Source organism: Mandrillus leucophaeus, unplaced genomic scaffold (assembly GCF_000951045.1).
Source record: "Mandrillus leucophaeus isolate KB7577 unplaced genomic scaffold, Mleu.le_1.0 Scaffold757, whole genome shotgun sequence".
NCBI classification, from domain to species: Eukaryota; Metazoa; Chordata; class Mammalia; order Primates; family Cercopithecidae; genus Mandrillus; species Mandrillus leucophaeus.
Genome location: NW_012108219.1, coordinates 602274 through 629985, shown reverse-complemented (window position 1 = coordinate 629985; position 27712 = coordinate 602274). Strand labels below are relative to the sequence as shown.

Here is a 27712-nt window from a genome sequence, read left to right as displayed (position 1 = left end):
GTGATCTGCCCACCTCAGCCTCCCAAAGTGCTGGGATTACAGGCGTGAGCCACCACACCTGGCCCCAAGAAAATTTTTAAATGTTCAATTAATATGAATTGTAACTACCCATATAAAATTTGAAGGTAACAAGATGGAATAAGAAGATGAGAGAAATAGAAATAAATATGTTAAAGATAAAAAGTAGTATATGAAATCTTGCACCTGAAATGCAAACACTACCATTTTTTCTCATTGTATTTTGACTACTGAAATGCTAGTAATTTTTAATTTACAAGCCATAACTTTTCCTTCAAATAAAAAGAAAAAAGAAATAGTTTTACATATCACTGTCCTTAAAATCCTTAACAATTTATCCTTCATTTTTTATGTATTCCAAATAATTTATGTTTAAATCTAATACATCTAAATTATTTTAGATTTAAATGAAAGAGCCTTGGCTGCATCATTAGTTTTCCAAAGATGCAAGCTGATTTTTAGAATGCCTGGGACTTTCTAAAAGATATTTAAGGGATTCATCCAGGACTTTCCATCCCTCAGTTCCACACTCCAAAAGTAATAACTTTTATTTTAGGCTTCTGCTTTCTGGTTTTTCCAGGTGTTTACCCTAACAACTCTAAATAATATACGTCTTGTCAGATAGAATATTGGATAGCACTAATCTGAAAGGGAAGCAATTATCTTAGAGAAAGGAAATGTATCAGAGTTTTTCAGTAAAAGCAAAAAATGTTGGGACTTCTAGCAATATGGTGGACAAATACTCTGAATGGACCTACTGTATTCTGTTTTTCTATATTGTAACACCAGCTCACTTAGGCTGTAATTAGCTGTTTACATGTTTTCTTATGAGCTCGGGTATGTTATGTGATCTCTCTATGCCTCAGTTACATCATCTATAAAATGAGGATAACCATATAGTAATAATAGTAGTAACTGTTTTAGAATTAAATATGTTAATATGTCCAAAGAATTCAGAATATTCTCTGGCACATAATGATACAAATTGCTATTATCATCATATGAACTCTTAGAACAGTGTCATTGGGAAATAACATGTTACTCATTAGCCAATAAATGTATGCTCATAAAACATATTCATAATATATACTTTATGCTATCAACAAATATAAAAATACTCTTGCTCGAAAACATTTGAATATAAAAGGTAATTTTTTGATGAAATACAAGAGGAAAAAGGGTAATAAGTCTTTCTTCACTAAGCAAAGCTTTTATCTAGCCAAGTCGTTTCAAGATTAGAACATAAGTGCTAATTATTAATAGAACATAGTTCATTATGTTACATTATTCTACATTAATGAATTAATTCCCATAATAACATTTTGTCATCTTCTACTTGAAACTGTTACAGTCTTGCCAATGCACCACAATGTAGCAGTCTCTCATTGTGAGGTACCACCCAGAGTGTTTTGTCTCAAAACGAAGAGAATTAAGTAGTGTGGACACAAAAAGGGTGAGGTTAGAGCACAAGTTTAATAAGCTAAAGAAGAAAGCTCTCTGCCATGAAGAGGGGGCCTGGAAAAGGGTTGCTGGTTTTACAGCTGAAAGTAAAGGCTTTTATAAGAAAACAAAGGAGGGCTGGGTTGCATAATTGCATAAGGCACAAATTTCTGGTAGCTCCACCCCATCCTCCTAGTGCGCATGTGGGTCCTTAGCTTGAGTAATCCATATTGCTTTGTTCTCCTTACTGCACATGTTTCAGGAGACAGAATTTTCCATTGCGGGCATGTCTGGGCAAGTCGCCCGTGTAGCCTTTCTTATCTGTGCAGCTCTGGGCATGTCATAGGCAAGCCCCCCTGTGCAAGTTCCTTGATCTGTGCCGGAAGCTTGATTTTTCAGGCTGTTCTATTTGAAACAATTTAAGCAAGGACCCACCCTAACTGCCTGCCTGACTGGTTTCTTCCTTTATCACCTCTCAAAACAGTAACATTTTAAGCTTAAATTAATTCAGTTTTCTTCTATAGTCTTAAATATTACACACACAAAACATTATATGGGTATCTGTCCTTTTTTTAGCACATCAATAAAGCAGGTAGCAAGTCCCCTTTCACTTTACACTTATTTTAAATAGTAAACTGCACTTTAGTGAACAAAAGTCAGTGGATTTTCTCTATTTAAAGGCAGGGAAACCACTGAATACAGTTCCACATTTTAGAATATCTGGGAACCCCCACAGTCTGTTAACTGACAGTTTCTGTTGATCAGATAACCTAGAGTTAAAGACCTATTTTATCAGGTGAGACTTAATTTACTTACAAGTTTCAAGCTAGAATTCCAAAAATGACTTAAATGATATGATTATTCATCTGCTTTACTTTTCAACCCAATTTTTATTAAGTTCAATTAATACTGTTCTCTTGAAAGGTAAACACGCACCATCACTCTCCTAAATCTTTTTTTCTTAAGATGTAGGGGATTTACCAAGGTTTTTAAAATGTTAAACCTGACGTGTTAAACACTTAGAAAGTTTTCAATAAGCTACCAATGTAGCTCTTTGTAGAAATTAAGAGTCTAATGATGAAATGATGCCAGTGCATAGCAAGCAATAAAAATTGCTAATTCTTGCATTTCCTTTTGATTCTAATTTTAAGTCACCCAACATTAGCCTATACCATAAGAGTTATATATTTACACTTTTTTTATTCTGATAACTCTGATTTGTGCTCTAAAGCTAGTTCTGAAATACAGGTTATATACTACTTAATAGAATAAAGGACTAAGTCCACCCAAAGTTCTGAATCCCAAAGTTCTAAGTTCTTCTACAAGGAGCTTAGTAGCACATAAATCTTATGTTATCAAAAAAAAAAATCACTTTTTCCCATTTCCCTTTTATATTACAGTAAGCAACTAAGACAATATAAACTTTTTCCTCTGGGAAACAGAGATACAGAGATATTTCTCTTTTTTTATTCTGGTGATAACTCAGATTTGCACTCCAAAGCCAGTCTAGAAAACAGGCCATACACTAGTTAACAGAATAAAGGACTCAGTCCATCCAAAGTTCTAAAGTTCAAAGTTCTTCTGCAAAGAGCTTAGCTGCATATAAACTTTACGTTACTGCCCCCCATACACAAATAAATCACTTCTTCTCTTTTATATTCTACAGTAAGTAACTAAGAAAATATAAACTTCTTCCTCTGGGAAACAGAGATATTTTCCAGGATTCTCAGGAACCCATAAAAATAAACTCATTCTATCTTTGAAACCAGAAAGTCAAATTTCAATTATCAGGAGGGCCCACTATCTGAAGTGAGGAGAAAAAACATTAAATCACATGTATTTTCTAAGAAAAATGAACGGCAAAGTTAGTAACCTGACAGAAATGATCCCCGGGACCAAAGGGCCAAGAAGGTATGTACTTAGTGAAAGGCAAACCCTTCATAACTAGTGAAAAGCAAACACTTTCCTTTTGTCTTCAACCCTACTGCAACTGAATCCCCTATATATCAATTATGGGATAGAGAATGAGGAACCCAAAACACAAAAGCATTTTTCCTACCAGTATAAATTATTTTCTTTGAGATTGAGAGTTTCATTTTTAAGAGATGTTCACAGTCTCGATGACAGTACGTCTAAAGAAGTTTTTCAGTGGAAATATGTGGTAATAAGTAGAATTCTACCACTGAAACATTTAATTTATAAAACAGAAAATTATAAACCCAACTGGCATTCTAACTGCAACTACTTATCCTTGGCTATACAGTGTTTCTAAAATCTCTGCCAGGCAAATTAAATAGACTTACTATGGAATGTAACAAAATCAAACAATCTGGAACTGTAATTACTATGATATTGTTCATGAGAATGGAGGATGCTGTGTTTTGCATTATTACATTAAAAATAAAATGATCATGAAAACATGAGCCAAGCAGAAGATATCTAACTTTTCCCAAGGAGAAGTTTTCTGAGAATTACAACCTTGACTGACAAATAAAAATAAAGATATGGCTTTTTAATTTATTTAAGGATTCCTACAAGGTCTTTTCCATGTGAATAAAACACTTATCAAAATAGCCATATTACAGTGTATGAAAGTAGTGTACCAAATGACAGGCCATACGTCAATAATGGTTTAGCCACATGGCTATAAGGACATTACAAGCACAATTCTTGTGCTTCTCCACTTTAAGTTCCATCAATATAATATCTAGGGGTCATCTCATAAAGACCTTTGATCTTACACAATGGAAATATATGCATGCATGTGATGATGACCATCAAAAATCATGCAACAAATTTTACCCCCAAAACCCTTCAATGAGATTGACATTTGTCCAAATTATGTTTACTGAGGTACCAATAAGAAGAGGAAGAAAAAATATACGAACTATGACATAATTCTGTTCCTTCATCCCCCATTACTCATATTAAGTTACAGTATACCACAATGCAATAGCAGATTCACTAGGCCCTAAACCAAAGCTCTCCTCTTTTGATAGGAACCCATGAAAGCCAAGAGTTCTGTCACTCTACCTAACATTTCTGATTATAAACTCACTGCCCCATCTGATTCAGAATTCCAAGTTCTATATGAGCCAGAAAACTGTGCAGACATCTGTTAGTGACCTATGATTGAAGCAATATATTTTATAACTACCCTCTTGAATCTTTCCAACCTCTACCACTGCCCATGGCCCCTTACACTATCTATTGACTTCCAAACACAGGTGGCAAATTCTATAAAATTGTCCAAGTATAGAGATTAATAATAGTGTATTATATACTCAGAGATAAAGCCCCAAAATAAACACTATAAACATGTTTCAAAGTAAGATGTACTTGGTACTAGTGCCTCATGGGAACTGTAACTTGGCACATACTACACTGGTTAGGACTAGCAAAGATACAGGAGGTAGCAGGGAAGTGGCTGGGAAAAAGACAGCACCTCAGCAGACTAAAAAAATCTTCCACTGTAGACATAGAAAAGATCAAAATCAGTGCCGTGGTTTCTCAAAACAATGACATAGAACACAAATTTTATACACTTCCCCAGAAAACAGAGAAAACAAATGACAAAGAAATGAAAATTACGGGGAAAAAGAGAGCAGATATTGGGAACAGAAAATAAGTAGCCAACCAAAAGATATTAGTTTTCCTGAAGGACATATTAAATCAAACAAAACTGAAGAAATAATCAAAGATATAACATAGGAAACCTTTATTCGGCAGCAAAACAAATGGTTTAAACAGATTAAATTCACTACATTCCCAGTAATATCGAGGAAAATATCATACAGATATATGGTGGCAAGTGTGGCATTTACAGGAAAAATGAAAAACATTCTACAAGCAATCAAACATAAAGAACTGATTACCTACAACAAAACAAAAATCAGGTTGTCCATGGATTTCTCCTCAGCAACAATAAAGACTGACAAAGACTTGAATTCTAATCAAAGATAATACTGCAAAACTTAACAAAAACAGCAGAAAGTACTACAATAACTACTACCTCCCAAAAAAAAGGACATTGAATGAGGAAATGACTACAGTCACAATCAACAAACTTCGAAGCCTACCAAATATCTTAAATTCTGGACCACAGTAAGATAGGATACCAAGAGCTGGCACCAACTCTGCAGACTTCAGGCAGAAGAGAGAGTCAGGTCCTAGACTAATGGAATGAGATTTAAGGACATGGGTGGGATACAGGAGGAGTGACATCAGAAAAACCAGAATGGAAGCAAAACATATGGTCTTCTATCTGTGCTTTTATCAACTTCCTAACCAATGAAGATAGAAAGACAAGCAGCAGCCACTGATTCTTAGGACCAAGGACCTGTGACAGGGGCCGTTAGGGGCTTCTGTGAGGCTCACTAGCCTCTTGAACCCTGAAAACCAAGGAAAATGGACGCCCAGGGCAAAAGAGAAAATAAACAGAGTGAGAAGGTGAAAATAGTCTCACTCTCAGCTCAGGTGATCTGAGCTAATCATCACTCTCCCTCGAAACTCCCCACACAATCCTTCAGCAAACTGCTGTCACCATTTAAAAAATGAATAACTGCAAAATAAGAAGAGATGTATGTGTGGAAATTGCAAAAAAAGGAAAGGGGTAGACATGAGGGAGATGAGAACATAAAAGACAGAAAATATCCATAGCAAGAACTTCCTAAAGAAACAAAAGAAGAATTCAGACAAATAGTTACCCCTTGTATCAGTGAAATAAAAGAAATCATTTTTGTCATTGTTTGGAAAACTCAAACAAAAGATACAGGGGCTGAAAGCCACACTAGAAGCAATAACTAGAATAAATAAATTTTTAAAAAATGAGAATAAATACACTAAAAACCAACTCAAGAACACGGATAAGCAACATGAAGAAAAATCACAAAAATCAAAATAGAAAGAACAAATATATACAAATAATTGATGAGGAGTAATGTTTTAATTCTTAAGGACTGAGATATAAGTCAGATGAGCATCCAGACAGAAAAAGTAATTCATCCAGTAAGATGTCTTTTTCAAAAAAATTAAGCTACCTTCAGACTTTTCCACAGCAACTTTCAAAACCAAATGGAATGTCCAAATTTCAGAGGGAAGTTAAAGTTATCTTCACGTATAAAAGCAATATACAATTCTTAAGGTAAGAACATTTATAAGGCTTCCCACAAAACTACAGGATGATTAAACTCAACTAACCAAGAAATGAATCAAGATAATTCAGGAATAGTAAAAGAACTAGTGGTAAGCTTTGACTCCATTTAGATAAATCAACAGGATGAAAGCACTATAGAAATTGTGATTACAAAAAATGTATGGAAATGTTTTAAATTTTGACAAAATAAATAATAATATACCAATAATACCAGAATTTGACAAGAAGAGAGGAAGAAAACATAAGTATGCTATTTTCCCTATGTTTCACAACAGGAAGTCAATGGACACTACCAAAATTTGAAATGCAGCTTTAAAAGACTAACGGTATCAACCAAAAAGGCATGTTTTCTACTCTTGTTGAGAGAAGTCTTTTAGAAACTGAAATATAATGTAAATAAACATTTATAAAAAATTCACATATTCCTTCCACTTCACCTATTTCTCTTTTCCATTAGGATATAATGAAATAAATTTATATTTTAAATTCATGGTCACGCACGGTGGCTCACACTTGTAATCCCAGCACTTTGGGAGGACAAGGCGGGTGGACCACGAGGTCAGGAGTTCAAGACCAGCCTGGCCAAGATAGTGAAACCCTGTCTCTACTAAAAATACAAAAAAATTAGCCGGGCATGGTGGCAGGCGCTTGTAATCCCAGCTACTCAGGAGGCTGAGGCAGAGAATTGCTTGAACCCAGGAGGCGGAGGTTGCAGTGAGCTGAGATCACGCCACTGCACTCCAGTCTGGGCAACAGAGCGAGATTCCATCTAAAAAAAAAAAAAAATTCATGTGGTCCTGTTTTGTAAATTTTATTATATGCCTAAATTTGTATGTGTGTAGAGAATAATATCAGGGTTGATATTTAAAAGTGCTAACAAATGTTCATTCTATTTGATAAGACTCAAGTAACTTTAATAAAAAGCTATTTTATTTTTCTTTGTACCTTTAAGTAACAGTTTTTAAAAATGCAGTTCTACACTTTTTACAAAAATCACAAAGGTTATTATTTTCTCTAAAAGCTATTTAAAAACAAATAAGAGGCAAGGCATGGTAGCTCATGCCTGTAATCCCAGCACTTTGGGAGGCCGAGGCAGGAGGATCTCTTGAGGCTAGGAGTTCCAGACCAATCTTGGCAACACAGGGAGATCCTACCTCTACAAATTGTTTTTTTAATCTACCAGATGTGATGGCATGCACTTATAGTCCCAGCTACTTGTGGGGCTGAGGTGGGAGGATTGCTTGCACCCAAGAGGTCAAGGCAGCTGTGAGCCATGTTCACACCACTGCACTCCAGCCTGGTCAACAAAGCAAGACTCTGTCTCAAAAATAATAATAATAATTTTAAAATTAAAAAAATAAGGAAGCAACATCAATAAAGTTTGAAGGTGAAATATAACAATACATTCTTACCACAGAATATAATAACACCCTATATCATTCCAGTGAAAATTAAATGAACCTGTTGAGAGATGAAGCATTGGCCAGACACAGTGGCTCACACCTGTAATCCCAGCACTTTGAGAGGTTGAGGCAGGAGAATGACTTGAGGCTAGGAGTTTGAGACCAGCCTGGACAACATAGTAAGATCCTATCTACACAAAAAAAAAATTGTTAATTAACTGGGTGTGGTGACACATGCCTGCAGTCCCAGCCACTTGTGGGGCTGAAGTGAGAGGATTGCTTGAGGCGAGGCATTCAAGGCTGCAATAAGCTATGATCATAACACTGCACTCCAGCCTGGGAGAGAGAGTGAGACTCTGTCTCAAAAAAAGAAAAAAAAAAAAAAGGCATAGACCGCAGCATACCAAAAACTAGTATCTAAGTGAACTCAAAGCAAACCAATGAAAAAATAAGCAAACAAAAACATATTAAATGGAAACCCAAAAGAGGTCATTTTATAGTGATAAAATTTTTTAACTCACCAGAAAAACAGCTATCAGAAATATAAGCTAACACAGAATAAGAATATCTAAACCAAAAATGCTTATGCAACAGAAAACTGACAGAAAAATATAGTAACGAAATACTAATATTCTACTCTTGCAACTATAACAAATAGAGGAAAATATCAATAAAAATGCAGAGGTGCCAAATATCAGAATGTATACCTTACGCAAATTCCAGGAATATTTATGAAATTTCTGTGGAAGATAAGAATTCACAAAGAAAATCCTTAAAATACAGGATAGCAAAAAGTATATAGGCTCACATTCTCTTTCTATAATACAAAAAAAAAAGACAAATTAACAGCAAAACTTAAACCAAAAAAAGAAAATGTCACTTTGGAACTAAAAATATTTTGCTATCAAATTTGGTTTCAAGTAAAATATCCTTCTTCCCTCTATGAGTCTGTTTTTTCATATTTTAAAAAGGTTTTTCAACTAAAAGATCTTATAAGGTCTTTAGAGCCACACCTCTTCCCCTGACACATAAAAACCACAATGACTTTTAAGTATTTAGGAAGCATATACCATATGTTGATCTTTCTCATTGATTATTCGGTGTGACATGCAAAAGTAAAATGGAATGTATTCTCTAGTTGGAGAGTTAGGAAAATCAAATAGTAGTCCACCAACATAATTATAAATGTGATAGAAATTCAGAAAAGAGGGAGACCATGATAAGCAGGAAAGGCTTATTTATGTGACTTGAGCTATGTCTTGAAATAGAAAAATGAAAATCCAGAAAAGATATGGGGGAAACATTCTGGTCAACAATATTATATCAATGAAAGCTAAAGAACAAAATATTATTGAGCACACATGGACATAAACATGGGAACAACAGACACTGTGGACTACCAGAGTGGGGAGGGAGGGAGTGGCTGTGGGTGGAACACCTACCTATTGGGTACTATGCTGACTACCTGGGTGACAGAATCTGTACCCCAAACCTCAGCATCATGCAATACACTCATGTAACAAACTTGCACTTCTACCGGCTGTATCTAAAATAAATGTTTTTTAAAAATTAAATAAGCTAGGAAATTTTTTTAAAAAGAAGAAACTGTTAAGTAACAAACTTAAAATAAGTGACTATTGCGGACCTAGCCTAGGAAGAAAAACATTGAAGTACTAGACCAAATTGTTCAAAAATGAGTTGCAATAAGTACTGCAATAAGATTTTAAAGCCTGCTGTGAGCTGCCAGCAAAGTTTAGAATGGTTCTCATCTCTGTGAAGTTTCATTCAAATGGACTTCCACTTGTAGATATATTTGATATCTCCAGAGACAGTAACATCACTGATAAATGATGATCTTTATTTGCCACTGGAGAAAATGACCACCGCAGAAGATGCTGGGCCAGGTTTCCATAGCTACTTCATGCAATGAGAGCTAAACAGTAATAGCTAAGAATTTAAAGAAGATTATCACAGTCAGGCTCCTCTGATTCTGTAATCTGTGTATTGATTTCAAATTCCCATAGTGTGACCTACAAAAATTAAAAATAATTAAATAAAAAACAATTTAATCGAGAATGAGATTTAATCTGAAAAGGAAGAAGAAAACACAGACAGAATTGGAACTGTTATGTAATAGACAAGGTAGAGAGGACTAAATCTGCCAAGTAGGTGAGAGTGCAAAGAAAAAAAGCATCTTAGACTCTGAGCAAAATGCTGTTACTAAGTATAATTGCATCAAGTTGACCCAAATCCAACATTTCTTATTCACTGAAAAGAAACATATTTAAAAAGCAGCAATTTCCTTCATAAATAAACACATTCAACCAAGGAAGCTTCTACCAAAAAAGCTTTAACCCTAAAGGTAATAAAAAGCAAGAGAAAAATTATTTCAGTACTCTCAATTTCAAACAACTTCCTAATATAAATATGTGAGCTGAGCACTTCGGCTCATACCCATAATCCCAGCACTCACTTGAGGCCGTAAGTTCAAGACCAGCCTAGGCAATATTGTGAGACCTCATCTCTACAAAATATGAAAAAATTAGCCAGGAATGGTAGCATGTGCCTTTAGTTGTAGCTACTCAGGAGGCTGAGGCAGAAGGCAGAAGTTCAAGGCTGAAGTGAGCTATAATCATGCCAAAGAATTCCAGCCTGAGCAAAAGAGCAAGACCCTGTCTCTAAAAATAAATAAACAGATAAGCTATAGCTAAGTTAGTAATAATTATCTTTAAAATTCTAACAGATTATGATATTGATTTGAGTAATAACTCTCCCACATGGTATGGCTAGACTTGCATCAATTAAATGCTCTCTCTACTGCAATGTCATGAATGAATTTTGTTTGTACAGTGAGCAGGAAGAACTCATCAGGCAGTTACAAATTTGGGGGCTTATCCAGGATCCACCCTTGCAAATATCTGCCTGTGGTTCGTAAGCCTCCTACCAGTACAACAGACCTAAAGGTGAGCTCTGGCAACTGCTTATTTCTTCTGAGGGTCATCTCTGGCAATGTACTTGCTGGTGAGGCACTGTCAACCCACAGGGCAGAGATCTAATTACACTGAAGAAATAGTCCTGGAACCTGTCTGAAATGCCTCTTATTAAAAAATCTGTTTGCCTTCATCACATACAAAGGATTAGCCCATCTGCAATGCCACCTCCTGATATGGGAAACAGCTATTCAGCTGAACTCATCGAGTCTTGGGACTAGGAGCTAAAAAGATATGGGATGGTATATTTAAATTTGCTCTTTCCTGTTTATGTGAATCTGTATGTCTAATAATCTACTCATTATCCTATAGTCTGCGGTTCACTTAAGTGCCATGCTAAAACTGTGGATGAGAATATTAACGTCTTTGTCATATAAGGCTTGGAACCCCAATCAGGCACCTATGAGTGCATCCAAAGCAGTTCCACTCCTCTTACCCTAGGGGCAACCCATACCCCAACTACGCCCCCTGTCAGTAGGAAGAAGTTGGAGCAGTTCTCACCCTTTTCCCATCTCATAGCTTACACCTCAGGATTGAGGCATGTTGAAACTCAAAGGATGAAAGTGAAACAGCCTTTGCAAAAAGTATTGCAGTGAGAAAATTATGGCAGTGGGGGAGGCATGATCTAGCCTACAACCCTCTAGCCTCTAACATTCAAGTTCCCTTAATTATTCCTAGGCTTAGGCTAGGCTAGCTGTGGGAGACGTTTAGTTTATAGTTTAAGTAAAACTAGCCCTTCCCCAAAACTCAACTGTCTTTGTAAAGCTAGTGAGAGAACACCAGGCTAGGAAGATAGAGGAGGCTGAATTTTGCTAAGGTGTAGACAAAAACAGCCATTATTCCAGAGGTCACAAGATATGCAACTTCCCCAATATTCCTGCAGATAACATCACTATTGTAGAACCTAACAGTGGCCTTGTAAGAGATCTTTACAGGTTTTTTGCATTTCTGAAACCATAATGGTTCCACCTGGAACCACCAGCTGCTCCCAGAAGTGATTCACCATGCAAGAGGATCATTTCCCACATCCCTATGATTGCACCTTCCAAACAATTAGCAGCAAGCACCCATTGCCTAGCCACCCCTAACTCTTCCCCCAAACAACTTTTGAAAAACCCCTAACCTATGAGCCTTCAATAAGATTGATTTAAGTAATAAGTCTTAATAATCTTCAGTGTGGTGTGACTGGCCTTGCATCAATTAAACTCTTTCTCCACTGAAATTCAGTGAATTGATTTTGTTTGTGCAACAGGCAGAAAGAACCTGTCCAGGGTTACAGTATCTGGCCCACAATATTTTCAGCTGTCTCCAGGAAATATTTATTCAATTGTTCCTCATATAAAAAGGGAACCAATTACCTACTCATTGGGCATTAGATGTGTTTTGTTGGCAAGATAAAAAATGTGGAGCTCTTCTTAGGGAATGAGAAAAAGAGGAGCATTGAAAATCCAAGTGCTGTGATTTCTCGTCACATTAAATAACAGCAAGACCCTCTAATGAAATGATGAGCATCCTCACATGGCCTTGTAAAGTGTCAGCACTGGTTTCCTCGGGCCTCTGCAAGGTAAACGTAGTCTTCCCTTACAGATTCGCAGTCTTTGTGGCTCATAGACACCAATCCCAGAGCCACAGTCTGTCCCCAGGTGATGACAATTTTAAGAAGGCCAACTACCACAACTACTGCAACTACATCATAGAACAGATCTTCACAGGTGGCCTGCAGTTGGATGTCACCTGCCAAGTCCGCCATGGAATCTCCACCGCCATAGACCCCTTGTGGGACATCAGCTTAGATCTGCCTGGCTCTTCCACCCTCTTGTGGCCCATGAGGTGAGGGAGTGAGGGCAGCATGGTGAATGGCAAGAGTCACATTTTGGGCTTGCAAAAGTGAGAAGCCCACCAGTGCTCACGTGGCAAGGAAGTGTCTTCCTCACAGGAAGGCTGTTGTTGATCAGGACAAAAGCAGGGCTTTTCTTTCACATGCCCAGGACAGAGCCTTGAGAAAAGATGTGGCATTAGCCTGCAGTTGGCTGCAGATGCTCTTGCTAGTTTATGGTGTATTTTTTTCTTTTTTTGCCAGATGACTAGATATTGGTGTTCACTAGCTTTGCATTGTGTAGGGTATCTGTAACACCAGCTACTATTCCAACATCACCCCTGTAAATGATCTGACAGCCAAAGAGCAAAACTGGAAGCTCCCTTACCTTTTGTGGTTAATAACCAAAACCTCAGCGTGAGCTAAGAGCTGAGTGCTCTCCCCATGGTCCACGGCGTATTTTGCAAGTGATTAAAATATAGTTATGGTGTTCCATACATATGATCATTTTTGAAATTATCCATTTACTGCTTCAGTTTAGATAAGTAATAAGATTTAAGATGTGACTGTTATAAAATGTGTTTAAATAACTGTAGCATACAGCTTACAATTGTGGTGAGGGCAGAAAACTTTCCTAAACTTTATGTTAATTGAGTCTAGTGTTTTACAATCTTTATTTTCTTTTGCATGCATTAATTAAAATTTACTGAAGAAGAAAAAAATTCTAATAGAAATTACAATGGAATTCTTTCCAACAGTCTAATCCTATACTTTGTGTTAAGTTATATGTAAGAATAAGAAAAATCTGCAGTTGAACAATTAGAATTTATTTTTATACATTAATTGTGGAAAATACTAATGGCAATATTTGGATTTAATTGTTTATAACAGTCATCTTGCAAAAGCTATGAGAAATAGGAAGGTTCACTCACAGGTACCTAAAATAAAATGACAGGCTACTTATGAATATAAGCATCATGATGCACACTATATGAAAATTTAGTTTTTTACTAATAATAATATTTCAGTTATTATTGACCCTTAACTCGTAAGTTGTATCTAGACCAAAAACTACAAATTAACAAAAAATATCTGCTGAGAAGTCATATCTTTGCACTTCCCTCAGTATGGTGACTCTTGAAATGTGTACATCCCTTGTACATAATGTATGTGTAAAAATGTATTTATTTCAACTAAATGTTCTCAATAAGGTCGTTCTACCTATCATTCTCCTGTGCTCAAAATACACACCAAAACCCCAATAATTTTTAAGTATTTCAAGATATTGGCTCCTGAAGGGCATGAAGATTGTAAGCCAAAATGAGGCCCATACCCACCAGTGTGGATCTGTCTTTTTGCAACTGAACTGTCACTTAAGAGACCAAAGCAGAATTACTCTTCCAGAAGTGAAATACTTGATGTTGCCCTAATGGCAAGATGTTTTTCCTGTTCTAAATCCTTCATAAGTAAATCTGATACAAAATGTCTGGTGAGTATGAATATTCTGTCAAATTTAAGAAGACTATGTGATGGACATTGCAAAAGCCAATCTCAAAATTTTTAAATTATTTTTCAGACAGAAAATAACTATAACTTGTCTTAAGTGCATAGCAATTAAAATTATATTTTTTTCTCATAAAACATAAGAAAGCAACTTCTTTTTAAAATATTCAATGTTTTCAAAAAAATGTTTCCATTTTTCCAAAATTCAACATTTTGGAAAGGCTTTAGATTAAACATTGATGCAAATATGAACACCCTTTGTTGAGCTTCAACAATAATATTACACTCAAGCCCTTAATACGAGAGAACAACTCCATCCTGATCAGAAACTATAGGTGTCACTGAAGAATTCGACTACATATGGCTTTTATTTTTCTTTCTTTATTTTTTTGAGACACAGTTTCAAGCCCACAGTTTTTGCTCTGTCACCCAGGCTGGAGTGCAGTCGCGTGATCTAGGCTCACTGCAACCTCCGCCCTCCCGGTTCAAGGAATTCTCCTGCCTCAGCCTCCCAAGCAGCTGGGACTACATGCACACGCCACCACACCCGGCTAATATTTTGTATTTTAGTAGAGATGGGGTTTCACCCTGTTGGCCAGGCTGGTCTTGAACTCCTGACCTCAGGTGATACAACCACCTCAGCCTCCCAAACAGCTGGGATTACAGGCGTGAGCCACCGCGCCCCACCCCGTATGGCCTTTAAATGCTCAATAAAATATTATAAATAAGTAGAACTGAATACACCTAATAATCTATGAAGCTTTATGGAAAGTTGTGTTTCTATATGTTTGCTGATATTTTCAATTCCTAAACATAATCTAAGATGCTAAAAAGTTCATCAGCATCTCACTTTTTATACTGATGACCTAGAAAAATTACTCACTTATATGGACCATTTCTGTCAGTTTTGATAGATTTGGTAAATTTAATGTTAAAGTATGAATGCTGTTTTTCAGTTTAAATGCAAAGTAGTCCCACTTAAAATCTAAACTGTGTAAACACATGATCATCAACAATTCTGCATCACTTGCCTTAATGAAACGGCTGAAACAAGGTGAGACCTTATTATGATGAACAGCGTAATATCATCACAGTCTATCAGTGAATGTTCTCTAAAAGGGACTCATCAAATGCTAAAAGAAATCTTTTTGTATTCTAAAGAATAATCTATCAAGTAAACAATTTTCTTGATACCTTCATCAGCTTTTACCTTTAATTTACTAAGGATATCTTGCTAGAAATATTAAATGAAAATGATTAATAGCACTAATTATCCTTTCTTTCCAATAAAATTATATTTTAAATTACTTTCATTATTGACATTCATACTACAATGTCACTTGTAATTTTTTAATAAAATCACTTGTCATTATTTCATAGAACTTCTAGAAAATTTCTTGACTAACATCCTCTTTTAAAACTGTGTTAAATTAAATCACTTACTGCAAACAGCCCACTCTTACTGCTACAGGAATGTGGGGAAGTTGGGTGGCCCACTTCAGTGTCACATCTTGATAAATATGCAACATGTTATTATGATTTGCAATCAAAGTATTTATTGTTCCTTCAGAAACTGTAAGTTGAAGATACAGAAAAGAGACACTAAGAAAACAGTCATTTGAAACAGTATATCTCTTTTAGGAAATTGATAACACAAACTAATTCTAACACCTTGATTTTAATATATAAAGATTTTATGTAATAAAACATTATTTTGTAAGTTTAATCTACCAGTATAAAAAAGAAAGGAATCATTTTACAGTCTTGGAAGCTATAACTAGATAATCGCCAACATTTTTGCATTTCATCTAGAAAGCATGAATTTCATTAATATGTAACACATTTAAGCTAATGATTTACTAGGCATTCACTACAGATAATTCATTCCATTAGACATTACTATTGTGCTTATAAAAGAGTCTGATGTTCTCTTGAAAGCATCTTGAACAGACACATAATGGAAAGTATTAACGTATGCTGGAGGCCAATTTTACAAGTCATTTTGTACAAAGTAAAATGACTGACGAAACCAAATGTATGCTTTGTATCAAACTTCTATTCAAACTTTTAAAGTTAAAATATCCATTACATATTCAGTATTAAACTGTTTTCATATATGTTTAAAATATGTGTATGAGTGTGGCTTTTTTCCAGTGTATATCACATAGCCTTGACATACGGAAGAGATAAAAGAAAATCTTTCTACACACCTGAGCAATACGGCAGAAAACAACTTGGGCTCCAGTCAAGCTTCTTCATGAACCGAATTTGTCCATTATCCTTAAGGCAAAAGAAGTTTCTCTCACCAAGAACAAAAACAGAGGATGCCGACTGATTGAAAGAGACAATACATATATCAAAGGCCTGCTCTCCAATATTTAGAGTCCAATCCACCTAAAAAGCAAAACTCAAGATCAATTTAGTTGCTAACCTCAGAAAATTTCAGTTATTTTCATATCAATACAAATTAAGAAATTGATTTACAACAAAGCAGAAATATAAAGATGGGCTAATCTCTTTCATTTCTTTCTTCTTTTTTTTTTCACTATGACCATTTTTCTGGCATTTTACGAGACTCTAATCAAAGTTTTGTTCCATGTCTTACCACGGACCAAAAAAGTGATATTAGCTATTCTGCAGTTCAAAATCACTAAAAAACTTACCTGCTTCCCTAAAAAACTTCCATGAAAACAATATTGTGCTTAATTTGCAAATCAAATTTAATAATCCATAAAAATTGTCATCATGATTGTACATGTGTTTTTATAGGACAACTAAAAATATATCAATATGCATATACAGAGTAGTCACCAAGCCACTAGAGAGTATAGCAGAATATTCTATACATAAGAGCTACTCCAGGATATCTCCATATTGCTGGGATGTGGTTAATGTTCAATAAATGCTTCTTAAAGTAATGAAAGAATGAATGTAAAATGAGCACTTTTCAGGATTCATCTCCCATACAATATTTCTAAGTCAGGAAAATGCAAAAGAGCAAAGACATACCATTTTGAAAAATATTGGCAGACAGGCATATAGTTTTCAGTTTTTCTAACTTTTACTTTAGGTTCAGGGATACATAGGAAGGTTTGTTACATAGGTAAATTCATTTCACAGAAGCTTGGTGTATAGATTGTTTTATTACACACGTACTAAGTGTAGTATGTAGTATGTGATAGTTATTTTTTCTGATCCTCTTCCTCCTCCCGCCTTTCACCCTCAAGTGAAAGTAAGAACATATGATACTGAAGTGAGAACATGTGATATTTGGTTTTCTGTTCCTGCATTAGTTTACTAAAGATAAAGGCCTCCAGTTCCATCCATGTTTCTGCAAATGACATAATCTCATTCTTTTTTATGGCTGCATAGTATTCCATGGTGCATATGTACCACATTTTCTTTATCCAGTCTACTGTTGATGGGTATTTTGACATTTTTTAATTTGCTGAGGATTGTTTTATATCCAATTGTGTAGTTGATTTTAGAGTATGTGCCATGTGGTGACGAGAAGAATGAATATTCTGTTGTTTTGGGATGGAGAGTTTTATAGCTGTCTATTAGGTCCATTTGGTCAAGTATTACATTCAGACCTTGAATCCCTTTGTTAATTTTCTGCCTCAATGATCTGTCTCATAGGGCCAGTGGGGTGTTGAAGTCTCCCACTATTATTGTGTGGCAGTCTAAATCTCTTAGTAGGTCTCTAAGAAATTGCTTTATGAATATGGATGCATCTGTGTTGGCTGTATATATATTTAGGATAGTTCGATTTTCATGTTGAATTGAACCCTTTACTATTATGTAATGCCCTTGTCTTTTTTTATCTTTGTTGGTTTAAAGTCTGTTTTGCCTGAAATTAGGATTGCAACTCCTGCTTTTTTCCATTTGCTTCATAGAGTTTTCTTCATCTCTTTATTTTAAGCCTACAGGTGTACAGCATGTGAGATGGGTCTCTTGAAGGCAGCATACCACTGTGTCTTGCTTTTTGACCCAGCTTGCCACTCTGTGTCTTTTAAATGGGACATTTAGCCTGTTTACATTCAAAGTTAGTATTGATATGTGTGGATTTGATACTGTCATTGTGTTTTTAACTGGTTATTATGCAGACTTGTTTATGTGGCTGCTTTATAGTGTCATTAGTTCATGTACTTAAGTGTTTTTTGTATTGGTTAGTAACAGTCTTTCTTTTCCATATTTAGTGCTTCTTTCAGGAGCTCTAGTAAGGCAGGTCTGATGGTAACAATTTCCCTTCTCACTTGCTTGTCTGAAAAGATTCTTATTTCTCCTTCACATACGAAGCTTGGTTTGACTGGATATGACATTCTTGGTTGAATATTTTTCTTTATGAATGTTGAATACAGGCCTCGAATCTCTTCTGGCTTGTAAGGTTTCTGCTGAAAGGTCCACTATTAGCCTGATGGAGCTCCCTTTGGAGGTAACCTGACCTTTCTCTCTAGATGCCTGTAACATTTTTTCTCCATTTTGACCTTACAGAATCAGATGATTATGTGTCTTGGGGATGATCTTTTTGTATAGTATCTTGCAGGGGTTCTCTGCATTTCCTAAATTTGAATATCAGTCTCTCTAGTGAGGTTGGGGAATTTTTCATGAATGATATCCTGAAAGAGGTTTTCCAACTTGCTTGCTTTCTCCCCATCTCTTTCAGGGATGCCAATGAGTCATAGAGTTGGTCTCTTTACATAACACCAAATTTCTTGGAGGTTTTGTTCATTTCTTATCTTTTTTCTTTATTTTTGTCTGACTGTCTTATTTCAGAAAGCCTGTCTTCAAGCTCTGAGATTCTTTTCACAGTGTGGTCTCTTCTGCCATTAATACTTGTGATTACATTATGAATTCTTGTAGTGTGTTTTACAGCTTTATCAGGTCCAGTTAAGTTATTTTCTATACTGGCTATTTCGTCTGCCAGCTCTTGTGTCATTTTATTGTGATTCTTAGATTTCTTGGATTGGATTTTGACATTCTCCTGAATCTCAATGGTCTTCCTTTCCTATCCATATTCTGAATTCTATTTCTGTCACTTTAGCCATCTCAGCCCAGTTAACAACCTTTGCTGTAGAATTAGTGTGATAATTTAGAGGAAGGAAAACACTGTGGCCTTTTGAGTTGCCAGAGCTCTTGCACTGGTTCTTTTTTATCTGTGTGCATGAGTATTCCTTTTTGTGAGGTGTAAATTGAGTACAGTCAGTAGACTTCTGGATGTTTTCAGAGGGCTGAAGCTTTCTGCAAGGTTTTTATTTATAGCTAAATTCTTGCCTATGGTTTCAAAGTGGGGTATGTTAGCAAGTGTATTGGTCAGTAGGTAGGCTCTTTCTCACTTATGTGGCTCCTCTCTATTTTCTTTTTTTTTTTTCCTTTTGAGACAGAGTGACGCTCTGTTGCCAGGCTGGAGTGCAGTGGTGCCATCTCGGCTCACTGCAACCTCCGACTCCTGGGTTCAAACGATTCTCCTGCCTCAGACTCCCAAGTAGCTGGGACTACAGGCACATGCCACCACGCCCAGCTAACTTTTGTGTTTTTAGTAAAGATGGGGTTTCACCATGTTGGCCAGAATGGTCTCGATATCCTGACCTCATGATCCACCTGCCTCGGCCTCCCAAAGTGCTGGGATTACAGGCGTAAGCCACCACGCCTGGCCTTTATTTTTTTCCAATTGGAGTCTCACTCTGTTGCCCAGGCTGGAATGTGGTGGCACAATCTCAGCTCACTGCAGTAGCTGCCATCATGCTCCCTATCAATGCTCTGAAAGTGTGGGCTCTTCTCCCACTTCTGTGCTGGCTGTAGATCACAGCTTGGCACTCCCAGGCTGCACTCTGCCTCTCTGGGGAGATCTCAGGCTTTATATTCCCTCCCCAGCTTAGAGGCAGCAGAGGAAGGGACCTTAGCAGTGGCTGGAACCAAGGGTCTTGTCTCCTGGTGCTTCACCCGAGAAAGATGCAGAGCGGCAATCAATCCATTAATTGGCCCAAAAAGGGAGGGCTTCACTGTGGGTCCAAGCCGGGGTCCCTGACAGGCTTGTGTTGTATACGAAAGTAACAGTGAATGGTTTCACACAGAAAAATCTGCACAAAGAGGAACTGAGGGCTGCTGTGAAAGTTAGGGTATAATCAACAAACAATGGATCCAAGAAAAGATCATGAAAAATCACATTAAAGACAAGATGAATTTTTGGCCATCAAGACATGATCTTAGGTATTCATCTACTTTAGATACTAAAATATTTGAAGAAGGTATAAAATCCAAATGGGGCTGGCCAGAAAGGCAGATATTGCCAGTATATATACAAGAACAATCTGTAGAAGGGAGACAGCCTAGTGAACATAGGTAGGTGCATCAGACTATCTTAAGCTCAACTAGAATTTAACACTAAGAAATTATTTGATTACTATTTGGCTCAAGTATTGCTTACCTATATAAAATGATTCCACTGGACAAGACATGAATATCAGTCCCATGACAGTTATATTTCTCATTATATTGTAACAGGCTAGCATTCGGCTTTGTACATCAGTGTCTGTAACTCAGGCTGATGTGGGCCTCACTCTGAGAGGTGATTTATTCAAAGTGAACAGGCAAATCATGTTTCTGAGGCCACAGTCTGAGATCCAGCCAATAAATACTTTCAATTTACCAGGTACTGAATGCCACTCTCTGTGACCTCCACTTAGGGAAATACACTACATTCTGAATTAATGAGTCTCATAAAACACAGAAATTTGCTAAGAACAATGATAAAAAAAAATTCTTCCAGTTCCAGCCAAGATGGAGTAATAGGGAAATGATTTAGCATCCCACCTAAAACAACCACAAAATGGACAAAATAAATGAAACAACAGTTTGCAAGGCACTGGACACCAGACAACAAAGCACAGCAATCCTTTAAAGACAGAAAACAAATGAGGTGAGTGGCATGATTGCTCCAGCCTTAAAAGAGTTTCTAGGCCATAGCGCAGGGAAGAAGAACTTAGGCAGAGGCCAGCAGACTCTGAATTGTGGAGATGGATACTCAGAGTCTGGAGAAACCACATCAGTTGAGTTAACAAGACAGCACACCAAATAGCTGCATACAGACAGAACTGTGGAGATCTGCAGAGAGTGCCCTCGAATACTCAGCTGAGTACTTACTGGCATATTCTTGTAAGGAAACTACACAAGGCCAGGGAAAGAACCACCCAAAAGATTAGAGATAACAGTGCCCAGCATTCACACAGGGTAAAAGATATTTCCTGTGCCTACCAGCCAGGCTGCAAAACCTCATAATTCTGAGCAAATTGGGTACAGTACTAAGAAGGATCTTGCCTGAAGAGTAAAGAAAAAGTAGCCCTAAAATGAGCATTGCCCTGGTTCCACTTAACAAGTCTTGAGAACAAGGCCCCCCAAAATCAAACTGTTTCCAAGTAACTTAACTGTGTCCCAGTGATAACCTCAAGAACAGTATACACATAAAAAAATGAAAAATTCACCAGCAGACCCACACTAAAAGAAATGTGAAAGGAATTCCTTTAGTTTGAAGGAAAATGAAACCAGATGGAAAGATGGAGTTATAGAAATTAAAAAGAACAACAGAAATTATACCTACGTGGGTAAATACATATTTTTCTTGTAATTTGAATCTCATTAAAATGTAATTGATTATTTATGTAAAAATAATTACAATGTAATATGGGGTTCACAACCTATGTAAAAAAAAAATAGGACAATAGCACAAAGGCTGGAAGGTAGGAAACATAAGCATAGTTCTTATATTATATATAAGGTAATATATCACCTGAAAATAGAGTTAAGCCAAAGATAAATAATGGAAACCCTAAAGCAAACACTAAAATAACAAAACAAAGAGTTACAGCTAATAAACCAAAAAAGATAAAATAGAATCTTTAAAAAACTGGATAAAGCCAAAGAAAAGCAGAAAAAGAGGAAAAGGAAACAAAAAAAACTAGACAGGCATATAGATAAATAAAACAAAATTAAATGGCAGAGTATATATCATAGTGATTTTAAAAAGCAAATCCCAACCAACTACATACTGCTTATAAATTATGCACTAGAAGTACACAGGCAGAAACAGGTTCAAAGTGAAAAGATAGGAAAAGGTATCAGAATAACACTGATCAAAAGAAAACTGAGTATTTTACCAACAGAGTAAGTAGGTCTCAGAAAAAAGAAGATTATCAAACAAAAGGATAAAGGTCATTTCATAATATAAAGGGGATGGGTTCATCATGAAACAGAACAGTCTTAAATGTTTATGCACCTAATAACAGAATTCCAAAATATCTGAAGCAAAAAATACACAAATAAATACAGACATATGCCGGGCATGGTGGCTCATGCTTGTAACCCCAGCACTTCGGGAGGCTGAGGAGGGCAGATCACAAGGTCAGGAGATAGAGACCAGCCTGGCCAACATGGCAAAACCCCATCTCTCCTAAAAATACAAAAAATTAGCTGGACATAGTGGTACACGCCTATAGTCCCAGCTACTCAGGAGGCTGAGGCAGGAGAATCACTTGAACCCGGGAGGCGGAGGTTTCAGTGAACCAAGATCAGTCCAGCCTGAGCGACAGACCAAGGCTCCGTATCAAAAATAAATAAATAAATAAATAAATAGAGAAAGATAGATATATTTCCAAGGAGATACAGAAAAATCCACAATTACAGTCAGAGATTTCAATACCCCCCTCTCAAAAACTAATAATAACTAGTAAAAAACGAATAACTAGTAAAAAAAAAAAACAATAACTAGTAAAAAAACGAATAAGGATACAGAAGAGTTGAACAACACTATCATCCAACATACTCTAATTGACATATATGAAACACTCTAACAACAGCAAAAAATACACATTCTTTTCAGGTGCACACTGAACATTTACCAAGATAGATCATATTCTACGCCATAAGACAAATCTCAATGAATCTAAGAGAATTCAAGTATACAAATTATTTTTCTGAACACACAAAAGACTTAAATAGAAATCAATAAAAAGGTAGCTGTGAGTAACAAAGGAAGCTATTAAATGTCTTCCCACAACTATCTTATTAAAAGCATTCCATTAGATAAGTTGTTTCTTCTGCAATAGACTGAATACTGCTCCCATGGTATCACAGTCCTGCAAAGCGACTATCATGTAACAAAATGAAGTTTACTGCTATTTCTCACTCTATTCACCAATCGAATGGAAAAACTACTCAACTGCAATTGCCTTCAGAATACATCCTCAGTGTGAGGCATGGAGTAATCAATAAAAACTGCAAATGATAAGCAAAGGCTATTCCAGACAGAAGAAAAACCATATGCCTAGAATGAAGAAGAGCCATGGAATATTTGGAACAATGAGAGGCCCAATAAGGCTGAAGTGCAGACTACAAGAAACAAATGGAAGAACACAACTATTGAGGAGGTCAAAGGACAATTTAATCACCATTATCATATAAGTTCATCTAGACATTTTGCTATGTGCTTTATATATTACACACAATCATATATTTATATATAAGATATATAATTTATCTAATAACAACAAGTTTTGAGACAGAGTCTTGCTCTGTCACCCAGGCTGGAGTATGGTGGCGTGATCTCGGCTTACTGCAACCTCTGCCCCTGGGGTTGTTCAAGCGATTCTCCTGCCTCAGCCTCCCAAGTAGCTAGAACTACAGGCATGCGCTACCATGCCCAGGTAATTTTGTATTTTAGTGGAGACAGGGTTTCTTCATTTTGGCCAGGTTGCTCTCGAACTCCTGACCTCAGGTGATCCACCTGCCACAGCCTGACAAAGTGCTGGGATTACAGGCATGAGCCACCATGCCCAGCCTAATAACAACATTTTAAAATAGATATTATCATCATTTTGCAAATGAGGAAACTGAGATTTAGTAAGGCTAACAAATTTGCTGTAACTTGCTCAAAAAAAAAAGTAAAGCTCTCAAGACCTGTTCGACTTCAATCTGTGCTTTAACTATTATTACTATGGTGCTTCTAAATTCTGTGCAAAATTATACCATATTTTTATTCATTGTGCTCTTTTACTTTTTACCACCAATGAAAAAAATATATATCTTCATCTGATTCTTGACTCTTTCCAAGTTACCCTTCTGTTCTACCACCGTCTGAACTTCTGTATCATAATACAGAAAATTCTGCATAATCTTCTCCAATATTATTATGTTAGTATTCTAAATTCTATATCATTTCTCCATTCAGCTTCCTTCATGTGTATGCTCAGATTTACTTCAATGTTTCCACCATAATTTTAGTTCCTTCTATTTTTTGCCTTGCTGTCTATAGAAGTTCTCAAGATAAGGAAGAGTTCATAATCACCATCTATTCCCCAATTTACATTAAATGTAGAATTCATCATTTACAATTTTTCTTAAAACTACTTTTCAAATTATCAAACTTCACCTTTGTCTGTGAGCTAACTACCTTTGTGAGCTGTGAACTGTTCTCTTTTACTTATATATTTGGTCGCATGCCTATTAGTTACAAAATATTTAAAGAATTAATGGCCAAAACATTTCTAAATTTTATGCAAACTAAATATTCACAGATGCAAGAAGCTTAACAAATCTTAAGCTCAAAAAGAGAGAAAGAAAAGTACACATTATAATCCCATTGCTCCAAACAACTGATAAGAGAAAATCTGGAAAGCAGCTAGAGAAAAGACACTTCAAAGAGAAGAATATAATCTACAAAATTTTGCCTATTAAGGAGAGATTTTTAAAATGTTTCCATTTTTATTTGTTAAACGTGACTCCATCTGGATATCTATGGTTCTAGTGGTACAACTCTACAATCTGTTATATTACGACCATGACCAGGCATGTGTTTCCACTGCTTAACAACAACCAACTCAATTCTTAGGTCATTAATACAATCATAACACAGGAAAGGGAATGACTGACTTTTTTTTTACATTTTCTTCCCATGAATTCTTATTCTTAACAAACATATGTGAGTAAATACGGCATTATTGAAATTTGTATATATTAAAAAAAGGCCTTACAACTAGTCTTTTTCCAGAACCAAGTTTTTGCTGTTCAGTCTCCTGCCTTTTATCTGCATCTGTTGCAAAAGCAAGTACTTGGTACCTGTATGAAAGAAATAAAAAAATTGTAAATGAGTTTATAATTAAAACTTATAAATTATTTTAAACTTTAAAAGTATACCATAATCTATAAACATTATAAAACACTTTTTCCTTGTTTTTAAAAACTGTAAAATTTAAGATTGAATTCTTATTGAGTGATATTGTGACATAAGACTGTGCAAAATGTCATGATAAAGAAATTATAACCATATATCCATTATTCAGCATTGGGAAAACAGCTCTACCAACTATCAAAGCACTTTCATTAGAATTTTATGTGACAAATAACAATACTCAAGAAAGATCTAACACCTAAATACCAAATAGACAGAAAAAATGTAAATATGCAAAGCAGTCAGATGGAGTAGAAAGTATCAATACATAATCTATGGAACCAAAAAGAACTGAGTTTAACCCCAGTTTAACCACTTACTAGGTAAGTACATTTTTGGCACATAATCACTCTGTGTATGGCTTCCTCATCCATAAAACAGAAATAATAATAGAGTCTCTAACACAATCATTGTTAAAAGGATTAAAAAATAAATTATAAAGTACCTAGTATTTGGTATATAGTAGGTATACAATTATTGATTGATGGGTTGACAAAGAGACAGATTTATATAGAGATAGAGATCAATCACATAGTAGTTTGTAGCTGGTAGGTAGCGAGTTGTCAGTAATGGACATTGTAATCTATAAGTATTTTACAGCTTCCATTTCAATACTGACATTTAGCTCAAATTATTCTTAAAAACAATTTATAAATATTATTCGATCTAGAAATCATTAATTTATCTAATAAAGTTGAAATTTCTATATTTCTCATTAATTAATGACATATTTTTAGAATAATAAGCTTACTCGACATAAAGCAACTACAGACTCATGTATGCCTTTCCCTCCTATTGAATCAAAACTCATATTTTCTAAGAGACAGATATCTGAGAGTATAAAAATCAGGGACTTGAATGAAGGCAATGCAGCATATCTAAATGAGCACTGAAATGTACAATGGTCTTCAAATGTCATATACCAACTCTGAAAATATCCTATCTCAATCAAGAATAATTCACTTATAAAAAACTGTAACTTCAGTTGAATGCAGAATGACTACGGTTTAAGATTTTGCAAGACAGAAGCTGATGACGAACTTAACAATAGCCTATAAAAAACAGATCATGATTATTTCCTGATTAGGAACAGCTCCAGCCTCCAGCTCCCAGCATGAGTGACACAGAAGACGGGTGATTTCTGCATTTTCAACTGAGGTACCAGGTTCATCTCACTGGGGAGTGCCGGACAATCGGTGCTGGTCAGTTGGTGCAGCCCAACCAGCAAGAGGTGAAGCAGGGCAAGGCATCACCTCACCTGGGAAGTGCAAGGGGGAAGGGAATCCCTTTTCCTAGCCAAGGGAAACTGAGACACACACCACCTGGAAAATCGGGTAACTCCCACCCTAATACTGTGCTTTACCAAGGGTCTTAGTAAATGGCACACCAGGAGATTATAGCCCATACTTGGCCCAGAAGGTCCCACGGCCACAGAGCCTCCCTCATTGCTAGCACAGCAGTCTGAGATCTAACTGCAAGGCGGCAGCGAGGCTGGGGGAGGGGTGCCCGCCATTGCTGAGGCTTAAGTGGGTAAACAAAGCCACCAGGAAGCTCGAGTTGGGTGGAGCCCACCGCAGCTCAAGGAAGCCGGCCTGCCTCTGTAGACTCCTCCTCTGGGGACAGGGCATAGCTAAACAAAAAAGCAGCAAAAACCTCGGCAGAGGTAAATGCCCCTGTGTGATAGCTTTGAAGAGAGCAGTGGATCTCCCAACATGGAGGTTAAGATCTGAGAACAGACAGACTGCCTGCTCAAGTGGGTCCCTGACCCCTGAGTAGTCTAACTGGGAGACATCTCCCACTAGGTGCAGACTGACATCTCACACCTCACACAGTGGGGTACACCCCTGAGACGAAGCTTCCAGAGCAAGAATCAGACAGCAACCCTCACTGTGCAGCAATATTCAATCTTCTGCAGCCTCCGCTGCTGATACCCCGGCAAACAGGGTCTGGAGTGGACCTCAAGCAAACGCCAACAGACTTACAGCTGAGGGTCCTGACTGTTAGAAGGAAAACTAACAAACAGAAAGGACACCCATACCAAAACCCCATCAGTACGTCACCATCATCAAAGACCAAAGGCAGATAAAACCACAAAGATGGGGAAAAAGCAGGGCAGAAAAGCTGGAAATTCAAAAAATCAGAGAGCATCTCCCCCTCCAAAGGAAC

General features: G+C 36.4%; 1 protein-coding gene across 1 annotated transcript in view; it reads right to left on the bottom strand.

Moving 5' to 3' along the window:
- The window catches only part of BBS9 (Bardet-Biedl syndrome 9), a 527217-nt gene that overhangs the window by 332989 nt on the left and 166516 nt on the right, over positions 1–27712 (bottom strand). The window contains exons 6-8 of the mRNA XM_011966349.1: positions 25350–25434; positions 16536–16719; positions 15769–15898 (exon numbers count right to left, since the gene is read on the bottom strand). Coding sequence (XP_011821739.1) covers positions 15769–15898; positions 16536–16719; positions 25350–25434 — 399 coding nt within the window. The remainder of the gene's footprint in view (positions 1–15768; positions 15899–16535; positions 16720–25349; positions 25435–27712) is intronic.